The 20,816-nt window shown below is 34.8% G+C and overlaps 1 protein-coding gene across 2 annotated transcripts in view; it reads right to left on the reverse strand.

The window, feature by feature from the left end:
• The window catches only part of TMEM144 (transmembrane protein 144), a 36,366-nt gene that overhangs the window by 3,255 nt on the left and 12,295 nt on the right, over positions 1 to 20,816 (reverse strand). The window contains exons 6-11 of one of the 2 annotated variants that reach the window (XM_081304513.1): positions 17,951 to 18,032; positions 14,063 to 14,139; positions 11,568 to 11,686; positions 8,791 to 8,910; positions 7,956 to 8,053; positions 4,828 to 4,881 (exon numbers count right to left, since the gene is read on the reverse strand). In XM_081304513.1, the coding sequence (XP_081160639.1) occupies positions 4,828 to 4,881; positions 7,956 to 8,053; positions 8,791 to 8,910; positions 11,568 to 11,686; positions 14,063 to 14,139; positions 17,951 to 18,032 (550 nt within the window). The remainder of the gene's footprint in view (positions 1 to 4,827; positions 4,882 to 7,955; positions 8,054 to 8,790; positions 8,911 to 11,567; positions 11,687 to 14,062; positions 14,140 to 17,950; positions 18,033 to 20,816) is intronic. The other variant, XM_081304514.1, reaches the window with a different exon arrangement.

Here is a 20,816-nt window from a genome sequence, read left to right on the forward strand (position 1 = left end):
TCCTCAGGGCTAAGCTGGACTCCTAAGCATCTCCACCAGTGCTATCCAAGTCATCAGTGAGGAGCATGCACCATTGGGTTCCTGTGGACAGCCAGGCATGCACCACACAAAGGCCTAGGGAGATTGCTTGCCCTTGCAAAGATCGCAAGGGGTGCAGAGATTTTTCTGTCTTGACTGCCCTTCTGTCAGATCTGCTTTGAGTGATACCCAGAAAGGGCTAATTGGGCTCCTCCAGGAAATAGGGTCAGGGTGGAATAGGCCAGGCTGGCAATGTATGTATCACTTTGTTTCCTGGCTGCCCAGGGAAACTGTCATGGCAAAGGGTGGCTTTTGTTTAGTCTCACTCTACCTCCTTCACTGATCCTTAGAGGTCTTAAAATGCAGAGATCAGAGGTAAATGTGTGTATAGACATTAGACAAAGCAGAAATGATATCCAGGATGGGTCAGATGTGGACTGCCAAGGAAGCTCTTCTTTCATATTACTAGCTCTTATAAAACCTAATGTCAAGTAATATATAACCCTAAACAACCAAAATTGCATGTACCTTTTTTTCAACTTAATAAAGAATTGTGTCAGAAAGAATTTTTTAAAATTCCCTCTGTTTCATGGTCAGAGATAGATCTTGCTAAGCTGGTTGAATCATCTGATTCTCTGTGAACATCTTCACTCCTTGAAGTCAGTTTAATCACAACTTATACAAGAGAAACAAAACCTTGCTAAGTACAGAGCTGCTAACAAATACACATCCACACTGGCCAGGCGCAGTGGCTCACACCTGTAATCCTAGCTACTCAGGAGGCTGAAGCAGGAGGACTGCACGTCTGAGTCCAGTCTCAACAATTTAGTGCAACCCCGTCTCAAAATACAAAATTGAAAGGGTTGGGTATGTATCTCAGTGGTAAATTGCCTTTAGGTTCAAGCCCTAGTACCAAAAAACCAAACCAAACCAAACCAAACAACCATACACACAAATCTTGCACTAAGGTAAGATATTTCCCAATATCTTTTTCTTAGCTTTCAGAACTTTAACCTTCTCCTAGATTATAATGCTGCAGCAGAATAGACACTCAATACAAATTTGTTCAAAGAATGAATACATTCATGTGGTTTGTAAATGTGGTTTGTGAATTAGAAATTGATGTGATTATTTAACTTAAAAAATGGGGCTTCAGTTATAAGCACTCTACAACTTAATTGTGTGAACACTTTGCTAAGTTCTGTTTTATTATCTACAGAGCTAGAAGAATAATGTTCTCAGGCAAAAAAAAAAAAATCCCCTTCAAGATTAAGAATCAGAATCAGCCCCAACTGTCTAGTCTCCTACAGAAAAAGACCAACTATATTTGGGCAGCACCAAGTTTTCCTTTATTGAAGCGAATATTAACTCCTGGAAAGTACACTCTAAGAACCAAGCTGAAAGCTTTTAACTTTGATTTCTGAAAGAGTTGCTAAATAATAGATCATCTCATTCTTCATCTGAGAGTAGCTACTAATGTATAAATTGTGGGAATCATTCTTTGCATTGGTATTACTGTAGACATACTGACTGGAGTGTTTTGGTAAAAATGTGATCTATAACTTTCTTAGCAATGTAATTGTCTGTTACTTCTCCCCAAGAGTAATGGAAATCAAGTACAAAAGAGCATCAGAAGTGCAGAAATGTCCAACTGATGGCTTTAAACTAAACCAAATCATTAAAACTCTTTCACATAAAAGGTGCTCTGACCGCAACCTAAAGTCCTGGCAGGCGTAGGTTGTGGAATTTTAAATATTTCCTAAGGACTACTTCAAGATACACATCTGGCAAGATCTAAAAGCCATAAAGATAAAGGTTTTGCTTTTGGTTTCTTTTACAGTTTAAATAGTTTCATCTTGTTTCTAACAAAAAAATACTTTAAAAAAATACTTGGGAGGATTTTGGGTCTAGTGTGTAGTGTTTATTTTTTGTAAATTGCATGTAAAGTATTTAAAAATCTAAATATCTGTCAAGAAGTAATTAGACATCTGCACCTAATGACAAATACCACTAGACAGCCCTTAAAAAAATGCTGTTTTTAGGGAGACTATTAAGTTTTTTTTTTTAACCCAAGAAATGTCAATAATCTCCTCTTTGCTTTCAGCTTGGTTCTCTCTCCCTTTTAATATCTGTAATTTTTATCGTAGTCATTTTTCTATAAATAGAAAAGAGCAGAGAGTCATTTCTATATTTAAAAATCCTCATTTTTATAAGAAAATTGTCCTAGCTAATCTAAATTGCATATGTTTTAAAATATGAAATGTGCTCTGTCATTTTTCTAATATTTATTTTTTGCCTATTTTTATTTACATAATAGACAAAACTTTAAAATCTACTCTGGAAATTGAAGACAGGGCTCCACTGGGACTTTATAGGAACCACACTGAATGTAATTAAAGAGAACTGCCTAATTATAACCATGAATTGTCCTATCAGGAATATGTCAAGTCTCCCATTTGCTCTGATTATCTATGACCTATAGTAAATTTCTATAGTAAAGTAAAATCCTTTATATATCTAGCACATTTCCTGTTGTTTTTCTTAGATTTTTGTGGGTTTTTTTGTAGTTAATAATGACATTAATTTTCTTCTTTTTAATTGGTAAGGGGTAGTGTATTAGAAAACTATTGAGTTTTTTCTATTATAAACCTTATTAAGTGATCTTGTTGAATCTTTAGATTTCAGCTCATTCTTTTAATTTTTTAAAAAATTTATATAATCTGCTAGTGATAAAATTTTCCTTTCCTTTCCTGTATCTATTCTTTTATTTCCGATCCTTGTCTTAACAAACTGTCTAGAAAATGCTGAATAATCCTTGTAGTAGAGAAATCTTTGACTTTCAACGTATAAAGAACTCTTTTTTCACCTTAGACATGTATTTTCTGTTGTTTGTGGTGCTGGGGATCAAACCCCAGGCCTTGTGGATGCAGGCAAGTGCTATACCACTGTGCTACACCTTTATCCATGTTGTGGTTCTTTAATAGTCATCCTATACTAACTAAAGTTTCTGTCTCTCTCTAGGTTATTAGGAGGTTAATGTAGTACATATCATCCCATTTTTCTCTGCTTATCTGGTATTTAGTAAATAATATTAATTGATTTGCATATCATGAGCTCTCCTTGCATTCCTAAAGTGAACACTAATTGGTCATAGTACAATGGTCTTAAAAGTTACTTTTCTATTTAGTCTGAGGCATATTTTTGAAGATTCTTTTAGTATTGTTATAGGCAATGAATTTCTGGATAAGATGCTAAAAGCATGGGAAACAAAACAAGAACTGACAAGTGGGATTACATTAAATTAAAAATATAGGAAACAATTGACAGAGAGAAGAAAGAACCTATACAAGGGGAGAAAATATTTGAAAGCTGTGAATCTGACAGAGAATTAATATTCAGTATATATAAAGAACTCAAAAAACTTAAAAACAAGTAATCTAATAAAAATGGATAAGTGATCTGGACACTTTTTAAAAGAAGAAATGCAAATAGCCAATAAATATATGAAAAAATGCTCAATAACTTTAGCCATCAGGGAAATGTGAGTCAAAGTTGAATTGAGATCCCATCCCACCCCAGTTAGAATGACTATTATTAAACAGAACAAAACAAAACCAATAAAAAAATTGGCTAGTTGGGCTGGAGATGCGGCTCAAGCGGTAGCGAGCTCGCCTGAGTTCAATTCTCAGCACCACATAAAAATAAAGATGTTGTGTCCATTGAAAACTAAATAAATATTTTTTAAAATTCAAAAAAAAATTGGCTAGAATTCAAAGAATTTTTATTTACATAATAAGCCATACACAATGTGACCTTTAAAATGAAAAAATTTTCATTTAGAATGATCAAAGTACTTGAAATATAAAACTGAATAATCATTTTAAAGATTGGCTAAGAATACATTTACTTTATGATTCCCAGAGAATAGCAACATCAAATCTTAGTAGCAGGATACTATATATTAAACAGAAAATATTGTTTATGATGCCTTGGCAGAAATTCTTTGTATTTATATTATCTTTAGTTAAAAAACATTATACAATTTTATTATCATATAGTCCTCAACTGAAGATTCTTTCCACTAATAAAGGTAAATGAGAAAAGTTCTAAATTATTTTGTAATGAAGCACACACACACACACATTTACTAGAACTATTTGATGAATGTAATTTATAGTTCCCACTATCACATTTGAAATGGGAATAGTAGCCATCTGTTACCAAACTGCTTTCCTAAAAAGTTGCTGGTTTGAACAGCTTATGGACCAACATAAAGACGCAAGACCAAATTCCATTTTCCTCAAGAGACTTTTTTTTAGAATTTTCTTTAATTTAAATATTTTATTAGTTGTTGATGGACCTTTACTTATTTATATGTGATGCTGAGAATCGAACCCAGTGCCCCACACATGCCAGGCAAGTGCTTTACCACTGAGCCATAAATCCAGCCCCCAAGAGACATTTTAACCTTTGATATAAGAAAACTTTCATGTTATTTATCCATATTATTTTACACTAAACAAATTTCTCTCTATTATGTTTTATTAGGTTATTTAACTATAATCCCCTTCAGGGAAATTAAAGCCAACTAAAATGGAAAGAGACCTGATAAATCATAATAATTATTATACACCTAGTATTTTCTTTCCTATTTAGATATTAGAACATTTTAAACATTGGTCTGTCAATTCATCCATGTATTGTCTACCTTAGGCCTTGAAGTCACATATAGTTTTCAGGAAATAACACAAACATAATATTAAATACCCTTCTTACCTGGCCATAATCCAGACATGCTCTTATACATACCTGTATTTCCTTAAAAATGAAAACACCCCACAATGCAGCTATAAATCCTGGTCCCTTAAATAAAAATAAGAACTTTTATTAAATTGGATATTTTTCTTACAAGTGTGCTCTATGTAAATATAGTAAGTTTGAGATAATATATAAATATTTTCATGGAAAACTACCCATAATCTCAACCATAACTTTATATTAAACTAAACATCAAGTAACATTAAGTAAAAAAAGAAGTCTTTTTCTTTATGGTTTTTATTTTTATTATTTTGATGATGCTATAATATATTTTACCATAGCATATTTTTCTTTAATGTGATACAATTATAATAAGTTATTTTAATATGCAAACAGCTTATTCTTATTTTTTTTCCTATTGAGAAAAAAAAATAGACAGTAGAAATGGGATTAACAAGATAAAGTACACCAACAAACTTCTTTCTTTGGCATAAAAGTCTCATAACTGAAGAAATTTCAGCATGTTCTTTGGGTCTCGAAAGCAATGTGCACATGAAAAAAAGCAGCAGGTACTTAAAAAAAAAAAGTTACTTCTGCAGAGATTTGAGAATGCCTAACACTAAACATAAATAAGTGCTGAATATAGTTACCTGGAAAGATTAAAAATATATATAATGAAAAAGAGTACAAAAGGAGGACATAACATTAACCAGGAGACAAAGACAAAAATGAAATTTAGAAGAAAGAAAATGAGAAGAAATGGGATGAAGAAAAAGAATGATTCTGCAATATGAAAACTTGAAGTTTTGGTTTAATTTGTTTTCAGTTGACAAGGAATAGAACAAAAGAGGAATTGGGGTTAACCATGGTCTTGGTGGAGAAGATGTGTCACATCGGCATGTTTATGATCCTTTTGGGACCCAGCAGGAGCTCTAGAAGAGTTTCAAAATAAATGATTCCGAAAAGTCTTCCCCCATTACTCCTCCACCTGTCTAAGTGACTGTGTCAACAAAGTTTGATTCCACTCTGGCACAGGAATGGAGCAATAAAAATATTTTACTCTGTGTTTATCAGCATCTGCAAAGTCAACATCAAAAGGGCTAGAGAAATAGGTCAAAGGGACTGTCTTTTATCAGTGATGCAAAATTCTGAGCCTCCAAATCCAAACCAAATGAGAAGCATATGGGTCTTTCAGGCAACTTCACACTGACTAGAGACAGGATGGAGGAAACAGTAGAAGAGGTAAAACATTATTGCTATGCCAGTTGCTCAATAATTTGTATCCCCTTTGCTCCCCAAATTCATTTCCCTTCAGAGAATATGGTAGAAGACAATACCACAGGTGTCACTGCCCTTTGAAGCTTTCTGTCTGATGATTTTCTAAATATAAGTTCAGACATGGCCTGAGCATTCCTGTAAGGAATAGTGTGCTTTGTTGAAAGCAGGCAAGTATAGATCAAAGTCAGTACACACACTGCTTCTGGCAAAGGGCAACCAGTTGTATTTTCTACCTGAGAGCATCTTAATTGAACATATGACTATTGTGAAAATTGGCACTGTATCTTTTCCTTTTGGAAATTAATACAATTAAATTTCAATCAGCCTTTGAGAACAAGGTGTGTGTGATTCTGTTTTAAGAAGTTGGACCTTCTGGATAAACTGATGCAGTTTTTATCAAACGAGATTTAGAGCACAAGTCTTTGTCCTTGCTAGATGTGTTTCCTTCCTTCCTTCCTCCTTCTTCCCTCCCTCCCTCCCTCCTTCCCTCTTAATTGAATATTACTTGCTAATAAACAAAAGAGATGCCACTATCAATAAACTTACAATCTAGTCCCCACAGGAGGCATGGATACAGAAATGGATACATGGAAATGCCTGTACCTGAGATGCTGGGATTTTAAAAGTATATTCTTGACTAAGTAATATTGACTGTATTCATAACTGTTGAAGCTGTGTGTTGGTGTATTTTTGAAATACTACCTTTAAAAAGTTTTTAAAAATTCAGCTTTACCAAAACAAAACAAAACAAAACAAACAAACAAACAAAACAAAACAAAAACTAAAACTAAAGTCAACCAAACAACAAAACAAAAGAATATAAACTCCTTAAGGGTAGGAACTGAGCCTTTTCTGCATGCAAATAAGGCTGTCCTTGAATAGAGTTGGAAAGGTGGAACAAGGAGAAAGCTAGGAGCAATGGAAAATGGAGATCTAGTCCCTCCTCTGCCCCACATCCTGTTTCAATGTTTAAGAAATATTCAGTTTTATAGGTTTTCACAGGTGTGCTACTAAAACATTTTTGCAAATTGTTTGCCATGATGACTTAGTAAGCAGAGAGGCAGGAAGATAACCGGCAAGTAATCTAAGATGTCTAGAGGACACATTAATGCATTCCTGTGGATCCAACAGTCCTAGTGCCATAATGGACCTGGACTGTATTTCACACTGCCAGCAGAAAGTAGCACTGTATACCTGAAACTCTGTACTTAGACATGTCCAGATTTCCACTAGTCATATGACTTGGATAATGCTCTTAGTTATAGCCTCAGTTTTCTCATCTTTAAAATGAGGATCATTCTATTAATACTCATCCTGATTATGCCTAAGGAAACATTTTTTTATATCAAATTATGTTTTACATAAATGACACCTAGAAAATCAGATGAAGCAAATTGTCTTAAGTATGCTATGATAAATGGCATCATTCAGGGATAATACTTTGCCTTAGTATTTTCTGAAATTTGTATTTTCTAAAAATAGTGGAACACCATATCAAGAAGTGTCTGATACTTTCAGCTTCAAGGACATCAGGAGATTTAAGTGGGATAATATACATACAACCATTTTCTATAAACTGTTTCACAAAGATTGATCTTATAAAGAGCAAATTATGATTTATCTAAGATAATAGGCAAAATGATCAAACAAAAATAGCAAGGATATTAAAGATTCAACATTAGTTAGCAAACCTGTTAAAATGAGATTATAAATGTCCCTTAACAATCAAGGACATGAAGATTAGAGGGAGCTTGTTGTAGATAAACAGACTCTGAATCTGGACAGTTTATTCCTAAAAAGATCAAATTCTATGACAGGCTTTAATGATTTGCTAAGAGTGCTCAGAAAAAATAGATTTGATTTGAAAAACAAAAATTTGGACAAACAATTTTTATACTTACAGAAGTGATTATTGGAAAACTGACCACAGCACTTAGAGAATGATTAGCTATGAACCAGCAGCAGGTAGCTATGGCCCACAGCACTCCTGACAGGAACCCTGAAACACACACAGACAACCCTCATTTGCAAGCTGTGCTCTGCTCCTGAAAAATTCACTCTTCCAACACCACAGGAGCATCAAAGTGCACAGACAATGCATTCCTATCAACATTGTTGACCGATAGGGGTTCTTGAACTGTGTTTTATGGGTCAATTTAGAGACCAAATTATTTCTCTGCTCTTGACTGCTTTCTCTTTGTTGACAATAAATAAAGTACCCAAAGTGGAGTTCAGGTAGAAATTGGGTAGTAGAGAGAGGCCTAGGGAAGTAGTGGATCTTATCATTTCCTGCAAAACCATTTACTCTGAACCATAAACATAAAGAAGAGGTGAAATTCAGAATGATGCTAGAGCTAAGGGGAAAAATTCATAGCATTTAAGTGAAAATACTGGCTGAATTCTCACAATACTTTGGGTAGTCAGTAAATATTCTACCATTTTCTAGAAGGTGATACACTTCAGCAAAAATGAATCAGGACTTCAAAATAAACCTCAAATTTTACTAAAAATATTTTATTAAAATTTTTACTTGTGGTCCTATATCTTCAATTGAATTACAGTAAACTCTTAAGTGAGAAATTATTATTTAAACTATCGGTGCCTAATGGTTTAAGAATGAAAGCATACGTATTTTAAATACACATTTTTTTGAACTCTAACAATTATTCAAGCTAAATGAATAGAGGATGATAGTTTCACAGAGTAATGAGATTTTTCCATAGTTAATATTCTTACCTGGCAAGACTGCCTCAGGATATAGTTTGGGACTATTTTTCATGGCTACACAGTAGGCCAGAAAGTAGACTGTACTCGTAAGAAAGATGCCACTGAAGTGTGCAAAAACATAGTCTAAATCTGAAAATACACATCATAAAACTCTTACACATCATTTTAATCACCCCAAGTACACTTAGCCTGAAAATAAAACAAACTCACCAAAATTAACCTTAATAGTAAAGGAATCATTAATTATATTTGATCATCCTCAGATTTTACATGTGTTTGTATAGAATATTAAGAAACATATTCATAAACAGAAATATTAAATAGTAAATTAGTTACTATAATCAAATCTAAACAGCAAATTTTTAAAAATTATTATCTTGGAAAGCTAAATAAGACATAATGAACATTATGTGACTGTGATGTTAACATTTCCCTTTAAAAAAATATTTTTTTTTGTAGTTGTTAGTGGACAGAATACCTTTATTTTATTTGTTCATTTATATGTGGTGCTAGGGATTGAACCCAGTGCCTCACACGTGCTAGGCAAGCGCTCTGCTACTGAGCTATAGCCCCAGCCCAACGCTTCCTTTTTTAAGAGTAGGTATTCATACCTCATTTTACTAATGACTGGCAATTGTAGCAAATCTTCACCTCAACTGTAGAGGAGGTATGGATAAAAACATCTGGGAGGTGCAAATTTTATATGGTCTATTAATCAATCTTGAGATCAGCAGCTCCACTGTGGATGACAACTATACAGAACGACATGCCAGAAGTTGTTTCAAAGAGAGTTTTATTTAATTGTTTACTATAAATGGAGCTGCACAAAAGAAAGGAGTAATAACCCCTGATGGTGCTGATCTCTGAGAAACCCTAATTCTACTGACAGGTTAAGCAGATGGCACTCTGGCCACACAGATGGATGCACTACAGGTTTTTGGCTGGCAAAGTCACTTTGGATTCAATGTTTCTGTCACCTAAAATTTTGACAAAGATGAGTGGGATTTCTTGTGGATGAATGCTGAAGGACAGAGAGTTTGTCTAATTCTTCTTAATCTTAAATTATACTTCTGGGTCATACAAGAATGATACTTCTGTATATAGACCTCCACAAAAGACAACATAAAATAGCAATTAAAAGTACTTAATGTGAGACTTGGGCAAATCACCTGATGTCTCTCTGACTTAATTTTGTCAGCTGTAAAATGAGGATAACAATGGTATCAATTGCTATGAGGGCTAACAGAGTATTTGCAAAGATCTTACAATGGATGATACATATGTGTTTGTTAAATAAATAAAATAAAAATAATGCCCCCTAGAATTATTTTTAATAAAGTGGAATAAAGTGTGTTCCCATCAGATTACATGCAGAATTGTGGTAAGGAAGATCTCTAAGAACCCGTTGTTCTATTTGTGTAAAGATATTGTTGAGGCATTGTTTATTATGTCCTGGTACCAAGAACAACTTTACTCCTGAACAATTTGTTCTTTTTATATTGTGTTCACTGAATCCTAGGACTGATCTAATTTCCCTCATGGCTACAAGAAATCTGAGAGCCAAATTTATGCTCATTTCTTGCAAGTGTGTAAGTGCAGTAGAAAGTTTTTAGACTTATTCCTGGTTCCCTTTATTTCCTCCCTCTTGCTTTTCCCTTCTCTTTTAATTTATCCTATGTTATCCTATTTTTATTAGTTTTCATCCTTTAAAAATGAAAAGAATACAAATATGAAAAAGTATTTGTATAATACCTTAGCAAGAAAGACAGAATTCAATAAAACGGCTGAGTACTGTATGAGGCTAAATATAAAAAGGAAGAAGGAAATGGTGGCATCTACCCAAAGTCTGTGTGCTCTGTTTAAGTCAAGTTCAAATCTCTGCTTCTTCATTAATCTTTCCCTCATGACTTGTGCTCTCCAAACTTCTCCCTTATCTGAACACAGGTCATGTTAATTTTCTGTACCATATGATCTAGAATTTTATTTCACTCGTGTTTTAATTCCCTTATCATTTCATGGTCATAAGGCATGTTTCAGTATGATTACAGAACCCCAGAGTACATCCTCTTTCCTCTCCTCCTGACCCTCTTCAAGGCTATCGCATACAGTGTTGAGTTTACCCCTGAGAGATTAATTTTACCATTAAATAGTGAGATATTATCAGGAAGCATTATGTTGAGCCTTTCAATGTACCAACCTGTGCTTGAAAAAATAATACCTTCTGACTCAATAGACTGTACTTTGACCTTTACTTGATTTAAAAGTATTATGTACCACACTTTAGCCTTTTCTAAAAAAAGCAAAAGAAGACAAATTTTCCCAGCGATCATCTAAATGGAAAATATCACCAAATCTTGCTGGAAAGCCAAAAATGATGTGCTAAGATCCCAATAGTTGAAATGAAGCCTGACTACAGCTGATTCTATTTGTATATTAAAGATCACATGAAAATACTCTCAGTCCTTTATTACTTTTAGTCTTCAGGACTTTTCTAAATTACCATTCACAAGTGAAAAAGTAAGGGGCTGGGTTGTGGCTCAGTGGTCGAGTGCTTGCTTGGCACATGTGAGGCACCGGGTTCGATTCTCAGCACCATATAAAAATAAATATATGAAATAAAGGTATTGTGTCCAACTACAACTAAAAAATGTTTAAAAAAAACCAAGTGAAAAAGTAAGATCAAATATACATACCAACATATACTATATCACATTGCTTTTCATATTCTTAAGACAATTAGGTATTAATGAGTTTGCCTATAAAGTAAAATAACATTTTATTCTCACCATACTGGCTTGCCCCTGCATATATGCTGTCATTTCTTTTGCTGTGGTCCTTAATATAAATGATTGGCACAAATGTAGACCCATAGAGTATTCCAGATATCACTGCAAGACTGCAGCCCCTTCGGAAACAAAGATAATTCACCATGAATATCGGCCCAGAGCAATATTGCTGACAAACACACAAATGGAATCATAAGTAAAGCAAGCTTCAAAATGCAGATCACAAGGTCTTTAGCAGAAATCACCCATCTAGCTCAAGCTCTGTGATTGGCAGAAGTCAAAGGAATATCCTGCAGTATTAAGTGGCATGAGCACCAGGACAGGCACAGTCTGTTGTCTAATTTTGGAAGAACACGAATTGCCAAAGTCAGAGTGGAACATTGCTATAAGCTGTCATTACATACCATAAGATGGAAATATTGCTTCCATTGTATTGTACAGTCTACATAAATAAAGTTGACTCTTCAATTAAATTATGAGCCCTTTATGGACAGACACTATGCCTCATGCGTCTTTTAAAAACACAGTATAATATCCAGCACAGAACTACGACAGACAAAGTACTAAGTATATTTTTGTTGAAAACAACTCTTGAGGCCCACAGACTTGTTTATGCATTCTTGGACTATGGCATGGTCAAGGGGAAGTGCTGCCTTAATCCAATAATCTGGATATTTCAGGTAAAATATCCCCTTTTTATAAGGAGAAAATGTTTCATATTAAGCACCGGAGTCATGCTGATTTCTCAGACTTGGGCATTGTTTCCACAAAGCAGAGATTGCCAGTGATTTTGGGGGAGAGGTGATTATTATTTTGCAATAATCCCTTTAACTTAATATAAATGGTAATAACATGAAACAGGAAATTTAGGCAAAAATGATTCCCTCCTAAGCCTAATATCAAATTCTTATTCAATTTTAATACTTCTTAATTAAGGAATCAATATAATTGATCTCCTTAAGGAAGAGGAAAAACCAAACCAAAACAAAAAAATCATTAAGGATTTTTTTCTCACACTGGAAATCCCTGAGCCATGTGAGAAATGGTTTTCATGGAGAAATGGTTTTCATGTCCCCAAAACAAACAAGACATAAGCCAGGCTTGCTTAATTATAAGACAATTAAAAATCTTATTTCTTTAACAAATATCCTCGTAAGTGGGGGAAGATGATTTATGAAAAACAAAAATAAAAACAAAATGCCAAACATTTGAAAATATTTGAAAAAATGTTTTATTTGAAGATTTCATACTGTGGCAAAATAGCAACATATTTATTTCTTTTACAGCTTGCTTATTTGTTCATTCTTTTATTCATAATTTTTTTAAACTGTTTATTTCTCTGCTTATTTCCACTATGAAGAGAGTATACATAAAATTAAAAGAAAAGCTTTAGTCTGGGGATGAAGCTCAGTGATAAGAGTGCTTGCCTAGCATGAACAAGGCCCTGAGTTTGATGCCCAGCACCACACACACACACACACACACACACACACACATCTATTTATATATACATATATAAACAAATGTATATGTACATACACACACACACACACACACACACACACACACACACATATATATATATATAGTTTTTTTCTTTTGGTAAAAGGGATTGAACCCAGGGGCACCTAACCACTAAGCCACATTTTTTTTTTTTTTTTATTTTGAGACAGGGTCTCACTGAGTTGCTTAGGGCCTTGCTACATTGCTGAGGCTGGCTTTGAACTTGTTATCCTCCTGCCTTAGCCTTTCAAGCCACTGGTATTACATGCAGAAGCCAATGTACCCAGAGGCTTTATATTCTTGAGGCCAAAAAAAAAAAAAAAAAAAAAGGTGTCACCACACAAAGTTCAAAGCAGCCATGAATCGTAAAATGCAAGCTGTATATTGTTACATATTTTCATATGTTTTTGTCAGTCCAAAAATTAAAAAAACAACAACATAAATCTCATAAAACCTTACACCATAAAATAAACAGTTTTATGTGAAACCTAATTCTCTGAGTCCTTGTGATCAACACAGTGAGGGTAGGACTCACATAGACACAAAATATTACTTTATATTTGACAACAATATCTTGGTATTTTAAAACTGTCTAACACCTGAATGTGGGGTGGGCATCCTGGGCACTGCTGTAATAGAGAAGTGTATTGCCCTAACTTGATCATCATTACTGAGAATACAATTGATACAATGGCCATTACACTATCCTGTTTTAACTTTTGGTGCAAAGTCTTGAAACATGAGGTGGACTTTGTCACCTGCTTATCATGTGGACTTTGTCACCTGCAATGGCAATAACTCCCTGAAGCAGCTGAGCTCATGGGCCTCTGTACCTAAGATCCAGCAGGGGACAAAGAAAACCTCACTCCAAGGAACTAGAAGTCAAAGCTTGTGTTATCTCCTTCTTGAACTCAGAGGAATCTCTCTTCACTCTGGCTACCCTGCTTTAACCAGATATGAGACAGAATAATAAAGAAGTAACCTCTCCTTACACTATGCGGTGGTATACTGTAGGAAGTTTATCCACCCAGGAATTATCAGGACAGGGATCTTGAGTTGTGTTGATCGCCTATTGAAAACATTGGCAGAAACCAAAACAAAAGAACATTCAAGTCATAATTGCTCTGATGACAAAAAGATTTCCAGTGATTTCCTTTCCTCTCTCAAACATACCTTAAAATATGAACATGCTATCCACACATTCTGATAGCTTGAGTTCATTTCTTTCTGATTCTGTCCCCTCTTTCATTCAAGAATGGTTTGGAAGTTGGCAAGTTCTCCACTGACATTTTTCACAGGATAATGTGTGGCTATTTTGATACAGCTATTGAAACTAACAAAGGTCATTAACTCTTGTGGTTCATTTGTATATTTCAACAACCTGTAAAGAAATAGGAGCCAAGAAAAACTTAGACTCCTAATATGAAATGCCTAAACTCAGTAAGTTTGTTTATTTCAATTTTAGGAACTGAATCAGTTAATAAAATATTTCAAGGAATGTTTCAAAATTAGTCTCGTATTCTAAAACAGGAAAAATTATGAGCAAATTCATAATAATACTTCTACTATTGACTGTAATTTTTTGTCTTTCTTAAACTCAAAGTGTCCTTGATGCTGTATCTACACTTTTGTATGAGATAAGAAACTAGGTTTGAATTCTTTGTCATGAGCTAACAAAGTTTTGCTTTCTGACTGAAAGGGCTCAGAACTCATGCCTGCATACTAACCCATTCTGCTCATTATGTGTCTTTAGACTTAGCTTGTTCATATCCTTCCTCCTTGTCTAGGAAAATCTACTTAGCCTTCTATGTATCTTTAGCAACTTCTATTTCTATTACTGTATTACTTTATTCCTCTGTTTGAAGGTTGGTTGGTTGGTTGGTTATCAGGGTCCTTAATGGGCAACAAACACTAGGAACCTCCCAGATTAAGTCGTCCATTCCCCCTGAAACACATCCCTGATTAAAGATGCTTACAAATTAATAAACCTCTTCTCTCTTATGCTTAAGCAAATTATTAGTCAACTTTAGTGCCATACCAGTCATTTTAGTTGATAAATGTTTAACAGGAGATTAAGGAAAGAAGAAAAGATTTATTTTGAAGTAAGGAATAGAAGCAGCATCTTTCAGGGAAGGTGTGGGGCACTGGACGCTGGGCCAATGGCAGGAAATCCTTGAGACACAGGAGATTAGTTTCCAGGTTCATGGCAGGGCTTGGCCCTAAAATAACTTCTTTAATATATAGCCAGTTACACATACGCATCGGTCTCTTAAAAAGGATGTTCCTGTTTGACTCAGATTTGCTCTTCCAGACTAATTTAGATTTGTCAATTTGAAATCTTATATATTTTGTCTCTGCCTTTATGTAGAACAGGATAATAGAAGAGAAATGGGAAGAATAATTAAGTGTCATTTCTCCTTTCACATGGTACGGTACCGTGGACTTGTTCATTGGTTTCTTCTGCTCTACTCCTTCTTCAAGACCTCCTCCACCCTGCTGATTTTCCTCTTTTTTAATGTGTTCTTTTTAGATATACATGACAGTGGAGTGTATTTTAACATATCATACATATCTGGAGTATAACGAGCCGTTCTTACAGTTGTACAAGATGTGGAGTTACGCTGGTCATGTGTTCATATATTAACAGAGGAAAGTTATGCCTGATTCATTCTACCATTTTTCCTATTCCCATACCCCTCCCTTCCCTTCATTCCCCTTTGTCTACTCTATTGAACTTCTATTCTTCCCTCCCACCCCTTGCTTATTGTGTGTTAGCATCCACATATTAGAGAGAACATTTGGCCTTTGGTTTTTGGGGATTGGCTTATTTCACTTAGCATGATAGTAGCCAGTTCTATCCATTTACTGGAAAATGCCTTTAGCAGAATACAACAGTCACTAATATGCCATTATGGAAAAATGTGAATGTGTAACCGATGTGATACTGCAATTTGTATTTGGGGTAAAAAAGGGAGTTCATAACCCACTTGAGTCAAATGTATGAAAGATGATATGTCATGAGCTTTGTAATGTTTTGAACAACCAATAAAAAATAAATAAAAAAAAAGAAAATGCCATAATTTCATTCTTCTTGGAGACTGAGTAATATTTCATTGTGTATATATACCACATTTTCTTTATCCAAATTGGTTCCATAGCTTGACTATTGTGAATTGCGCTCCTTTAAATATTAATGTGGCCACATCACTAAAGTATGCTGATTTTAAGTCTTTGTGGTATATGCGGAGGAGTGGAATTACTGGACTAATGGTGGTTCCATTCCAAATTTCCTGAGGAATCTCCATACTGCTTTCCATAGGGATTTCACCAGTTTGCAGTCCCACCAGCAAAGTATGAATGTACATTTTTCCCCACATCTTCACCAACATTTATTGTTACTTATATTCTTTATGATTACCATTCTGACTGGAATGAGATGGAAATTCAGTGCAGTTTTAATTTGTATTTCTCTAATTGCTAGAGATGTTGAAGATTTTTTTTTTTTTTTTTTTTTTTGGTATTGGGGATTGAACTCAGGGGCACTTCCGAGCTACATCCTTATCCCTATTTTGTATTTTATTTAGAGACAGGGTCTTACTGAGTTGCTTTATGTTTTCTTCCTATCTTGATTTCACTTTTACTGAGGCTGGCTTTGAACTCGTGATCCTCCTGTCTCAGCCTTCCTAGCTGCTGGGATTACAGATGTGTGCCATGGTGCCCAGCTTGAACATTTTTTTATATATTTTTTGACCATTCATGTTTTGTCTTCTGTGAAGTGTCTGTTTGATTTCTTTGCCCATTTATTGACTGGGTTATTATTATTAATAATCATCATATTGGTGTTAAGTTTTTGAGTTCTCTGTATATCCTGGAGATTAATGCTATATCTGAGGTGCAGGTGGAAAAGATTTTTTCCAATTCTGTAGGGTCTCTCTTCACACTCAATTATTTCCTTTGCACTGGAACTTTTTAGTTTGAATTCATCCACTTATTGATTCTTGATTTTACTTCTTTTGCTTTAGGAGTCTTGTTGAGGAATTTAGTTCTTAAGCCAAAATGATAGAGATTTGGTCATACTTTTTCTTCTAGCAGGCATGGGGTCTCTGGTCTAACGCATAGTTCCTTGATCTGCTTTGGGTTGAATTTTGTGTAGGGTAAGAGTTAAGGGTTCAATTTCATTCTGCTACATATGGATTCCAAGTTTTCCCAGCATCATTTGTTGAAGAGGCTACCTTTTATCCAATGTATATTTATGGCAGCTTTGTTTAGTATGAGATAATTGTATTTATGTAAGGTTTGCCTCTGTGTCTTCTATTTTGTAAAATTGGTCTTCATGTCTGTTTTGGTGCCAATACCATCCTTTTTTTGTTACTATAGTTCTGTAGTATAATTTAAGGTCTGGTATAGTGATACCTCTGCATCACTTTTCTTGCCAGGGATTGCTTTAGCTATTCTGTACCTCTTATTTTTTCCAAATGAATTTCATGTTTGCTTTTTCTATTTCTACTAGAAACATTATTGGAATTTTAATAGGAATTGCATTAAATCTACCTTACTGCTTTTTTAAAGTTTTATTTATATTCCTCTGCAGAATTTAGGGCTTCCTTATTGTACAAGTTCATAAATCATCCTAAAATATGGGGATGCATGCATACATCTCCTAGTAGGCATCTAACATTCATAAAATAAATAAACCTCTGTGCTTACTGAGGAGCTTTACTGTGCAAATATTGATTGCCTGCTGCACAGAGCTAGTCACAATAAGTAAGCTCTTTCATGCAACCATGAGTGAAAAGAAAACTCTACCTCCTCATCTGTATTTCAAATTTGCTGTTTTCCTTCTATCTTGTTTCAAATCAGTTGTCTCTACTGAGACTCACCTGCTCTGTCATTAGTGGGGTGGTATCCATGGAACATGTACCATTTGATATTTCACTTTTGATGAATAAGAATATGAAGGCGCTGTAAAGAAAACACATTTAGTGATATTTATCATAACATGTGTCCGAATTAAGCTTTTAAGCAAAAAAACACACTTTAAATCTTTAACTACCTATGATATGAACATAACTTCCAAATTGCCACTGCAGTGGTCCTGCCATTTCTTTAGAACTGCCTTTCTATCTGACGTCTCTCCTTTTGTTTTCTCCTTTCACGTCCCTATCATAATGCACTCTCTACCCACATCTAGTGGTAGACTTAGTATTGAACTGTATTCAATAAGCATTTATTAATCATCTATTATGTTTAAAACATGTTTTGGAAAAGTCTGATGATAATGTGAAAGGGTTGTTGTACATGGATAATAATGGATCTTGCTTCTTTCAGGATCTCATAGTTCAACATGCTGATGGGAGGGATGTGGCTAGAATTAAAAGATGCACAAGGTATTGTGCTTTTGTGGCAGCTCCAGTGGTTTCCAGCAAGTGCTAGCTCAAGGCAGAGGCAATTGATCCAGCAATGCCTGTTGGGCTGTGCTCTCCTTCCCTGTTTTGCTCCATGGGGTCAACAATACCTTCTATTAAATCCTCTGTTATTTAAAATTCCTAGTGTGGCTGGATGCAGTGGTGCATGCCTATGATTCTAGTGGCTCTGAAGACTGAGGCGGAAAGATTTCAAGTTCAAATCCAGCCTTAGCAACTTAGCAAGGCCCTAAGCAACTCAGTGAGACTCTGTCTCTAAATAAAATACAAAAAAGGGGATGTGGCTCTGTGGTTAAGTGCCTCTGAATTTAATCCTTTGTACCTAAATAAATAAATAAATAAATAAAAATACCTAGTGTGGTATTTAGTTATACAGGTTTTCACAGAGGGAAAATGTAAAGCTAGAAATTATCTATCCAATCTTTTAAAGATTGAATGGTACAGAGGATCCAAACAGTTGTTTTAATTTTAAATAGAAAAGCAACACTCTAAACCAGTGGAACCATATTCCAAGTTTCTTTACATACATCATGAAGCTCCAAGTTTATCCAATGAATGTTCTTCAGAAAAAAAACTGATTTAAATGAGTTAAAGTAATGAAATGACAGATTCTTGAAATTTCTCCCTGAAGAGAAAAATAGTTGGGGTCCTAGAGACCCCACAGGAAGAGATCATTGCATGGATTCAGATCTGAGCCAAGCTGCAAGAGTTCTCAAGTACATTGTCTAGTTTAACAGAAATTTGATCAGAGTAATGCTACAATTAGGCTCCCCCCCCCCTCTGCAGTACTGGGGATTAAACCTGGGGTGCTTTATCACTAAACTTTTTAATTTTAATTTTTTTAAAAAATTGAGACAAGGTCTTGCTAAGTTGCTGAGACTGATTTAGAACTTGTGATTCTCCTGCCTCAGTCTCTTGAGTTGCTGGGATTACAGCCATGCACCATCGTGCCAGGCTATAGTGAGGATATTAAATGTTTCCCAGAAGCCCATGTGTGATAGGCTTGGTCCCTAGCCTGTGGTAGGGGAGGTGGTGGAGGAAGTTAGCTCATTGGAGGCTTCCCTGGAAGGAGACTTTGGGAACTGGTCCTTCTTTTCTCTCTTGGGCCATGAGGTGAGCACCTTTGCTCCCCACCAAGTTACTTTGCCTCACCACAAACCCCAAAGCAACAGGACCGATTAACCATGGATTGAAACCTTCAAATTCATGGGCCAAAATAAACTTTCTCTTTCCAAGCTAATAATCTCAAGTGTGATTTGTTTAAGTAACAGAAAGCTAACACAATTATTAAAAAAATAGTGATCAAAATGAAAACTGCCTAACATAAATGAGCATTAACTATGGTACCTAATATTTTCAAAGCATTTAGCATATTTTATTTCATTTAATCCTCAAAATGTCTCATAACATTGGTTTTATTATTATTATTATTATTATTATTATTGATGAAGAAACCAAGACTTGGAGAAATGAAATGATTTGGCCAAGGTCACACAGGAAGAGTGGTAAAACATAAATAATTAATTTGCAATCTTAGAAAATGCACTCTTTCTATAGGAAAAAGAAACATTGAGAGAACAATCCTTAATAGACTGGGTAAACTAGGCTTAGATTACCATTAAGTTAAAACTAAGGCATGCTACATTACAATTTTAGGGTGCAAAGAAATTGCTTTTGAGAGAGCTATTCAAATGTAGAATATTGTAAGTCGTACAAAATACATAAAATAGCCTCTAACCAAAAAGTGTCCAGAATATACTACTTTAGAATAATCTACATTATTTCTCCTCTAGTTGCCCTAGGACTACTCTCTAAGGCAACATTTCAATGACAAAGAGATTGTTCCTGAATGTGGCTGGGGAAAAGCCATCATTGCTGGTGGAAAGGAAATATACTGTTCTTTCCCTGAAGACTAAAAATGTACTAAAATCTTTCTAGGCTGTGCTATTCATTTTGTGAAGACTGACAGGGAATATAAATGGAGTCTGGAGAGGATGGGGACTGAATTTAAGGTGACCTAATTCCTGTTAGAATTTTATTGAACAAACATCACCATGTAGAGATTCAGATTCATTTTTATCCTCACTCATATAGTGTGTGTATGACTAGACACAGATACATCCAAAAATAGGTATCCAAAAGAGCATGTGTTTTCCCAGGAGAGACAGTGATTATCTAGTTAGGTTAAGAAGAATGAGTGAGAAGTCAGAAATAGACACTGGCAACAGAGTGAGTACTATAGGCCCCTTTATCAGAGGTTTTGTTTTCCAAAGTTTCATTTACTTGTGGTCAACCCTGGTCTGAAAATATTAAATGGAAACTT

Source organism: Spermophilus citellus, assembly GCF_964194105.1.
Source record: "Spermophilus citellus genome assembly, chromosome: 8".
NCBI lineage: Eukaryota > Metazoa > Chordata > Mammalia > Rodentia > Sciuridae > Spermophilus > Spermophilus citellus.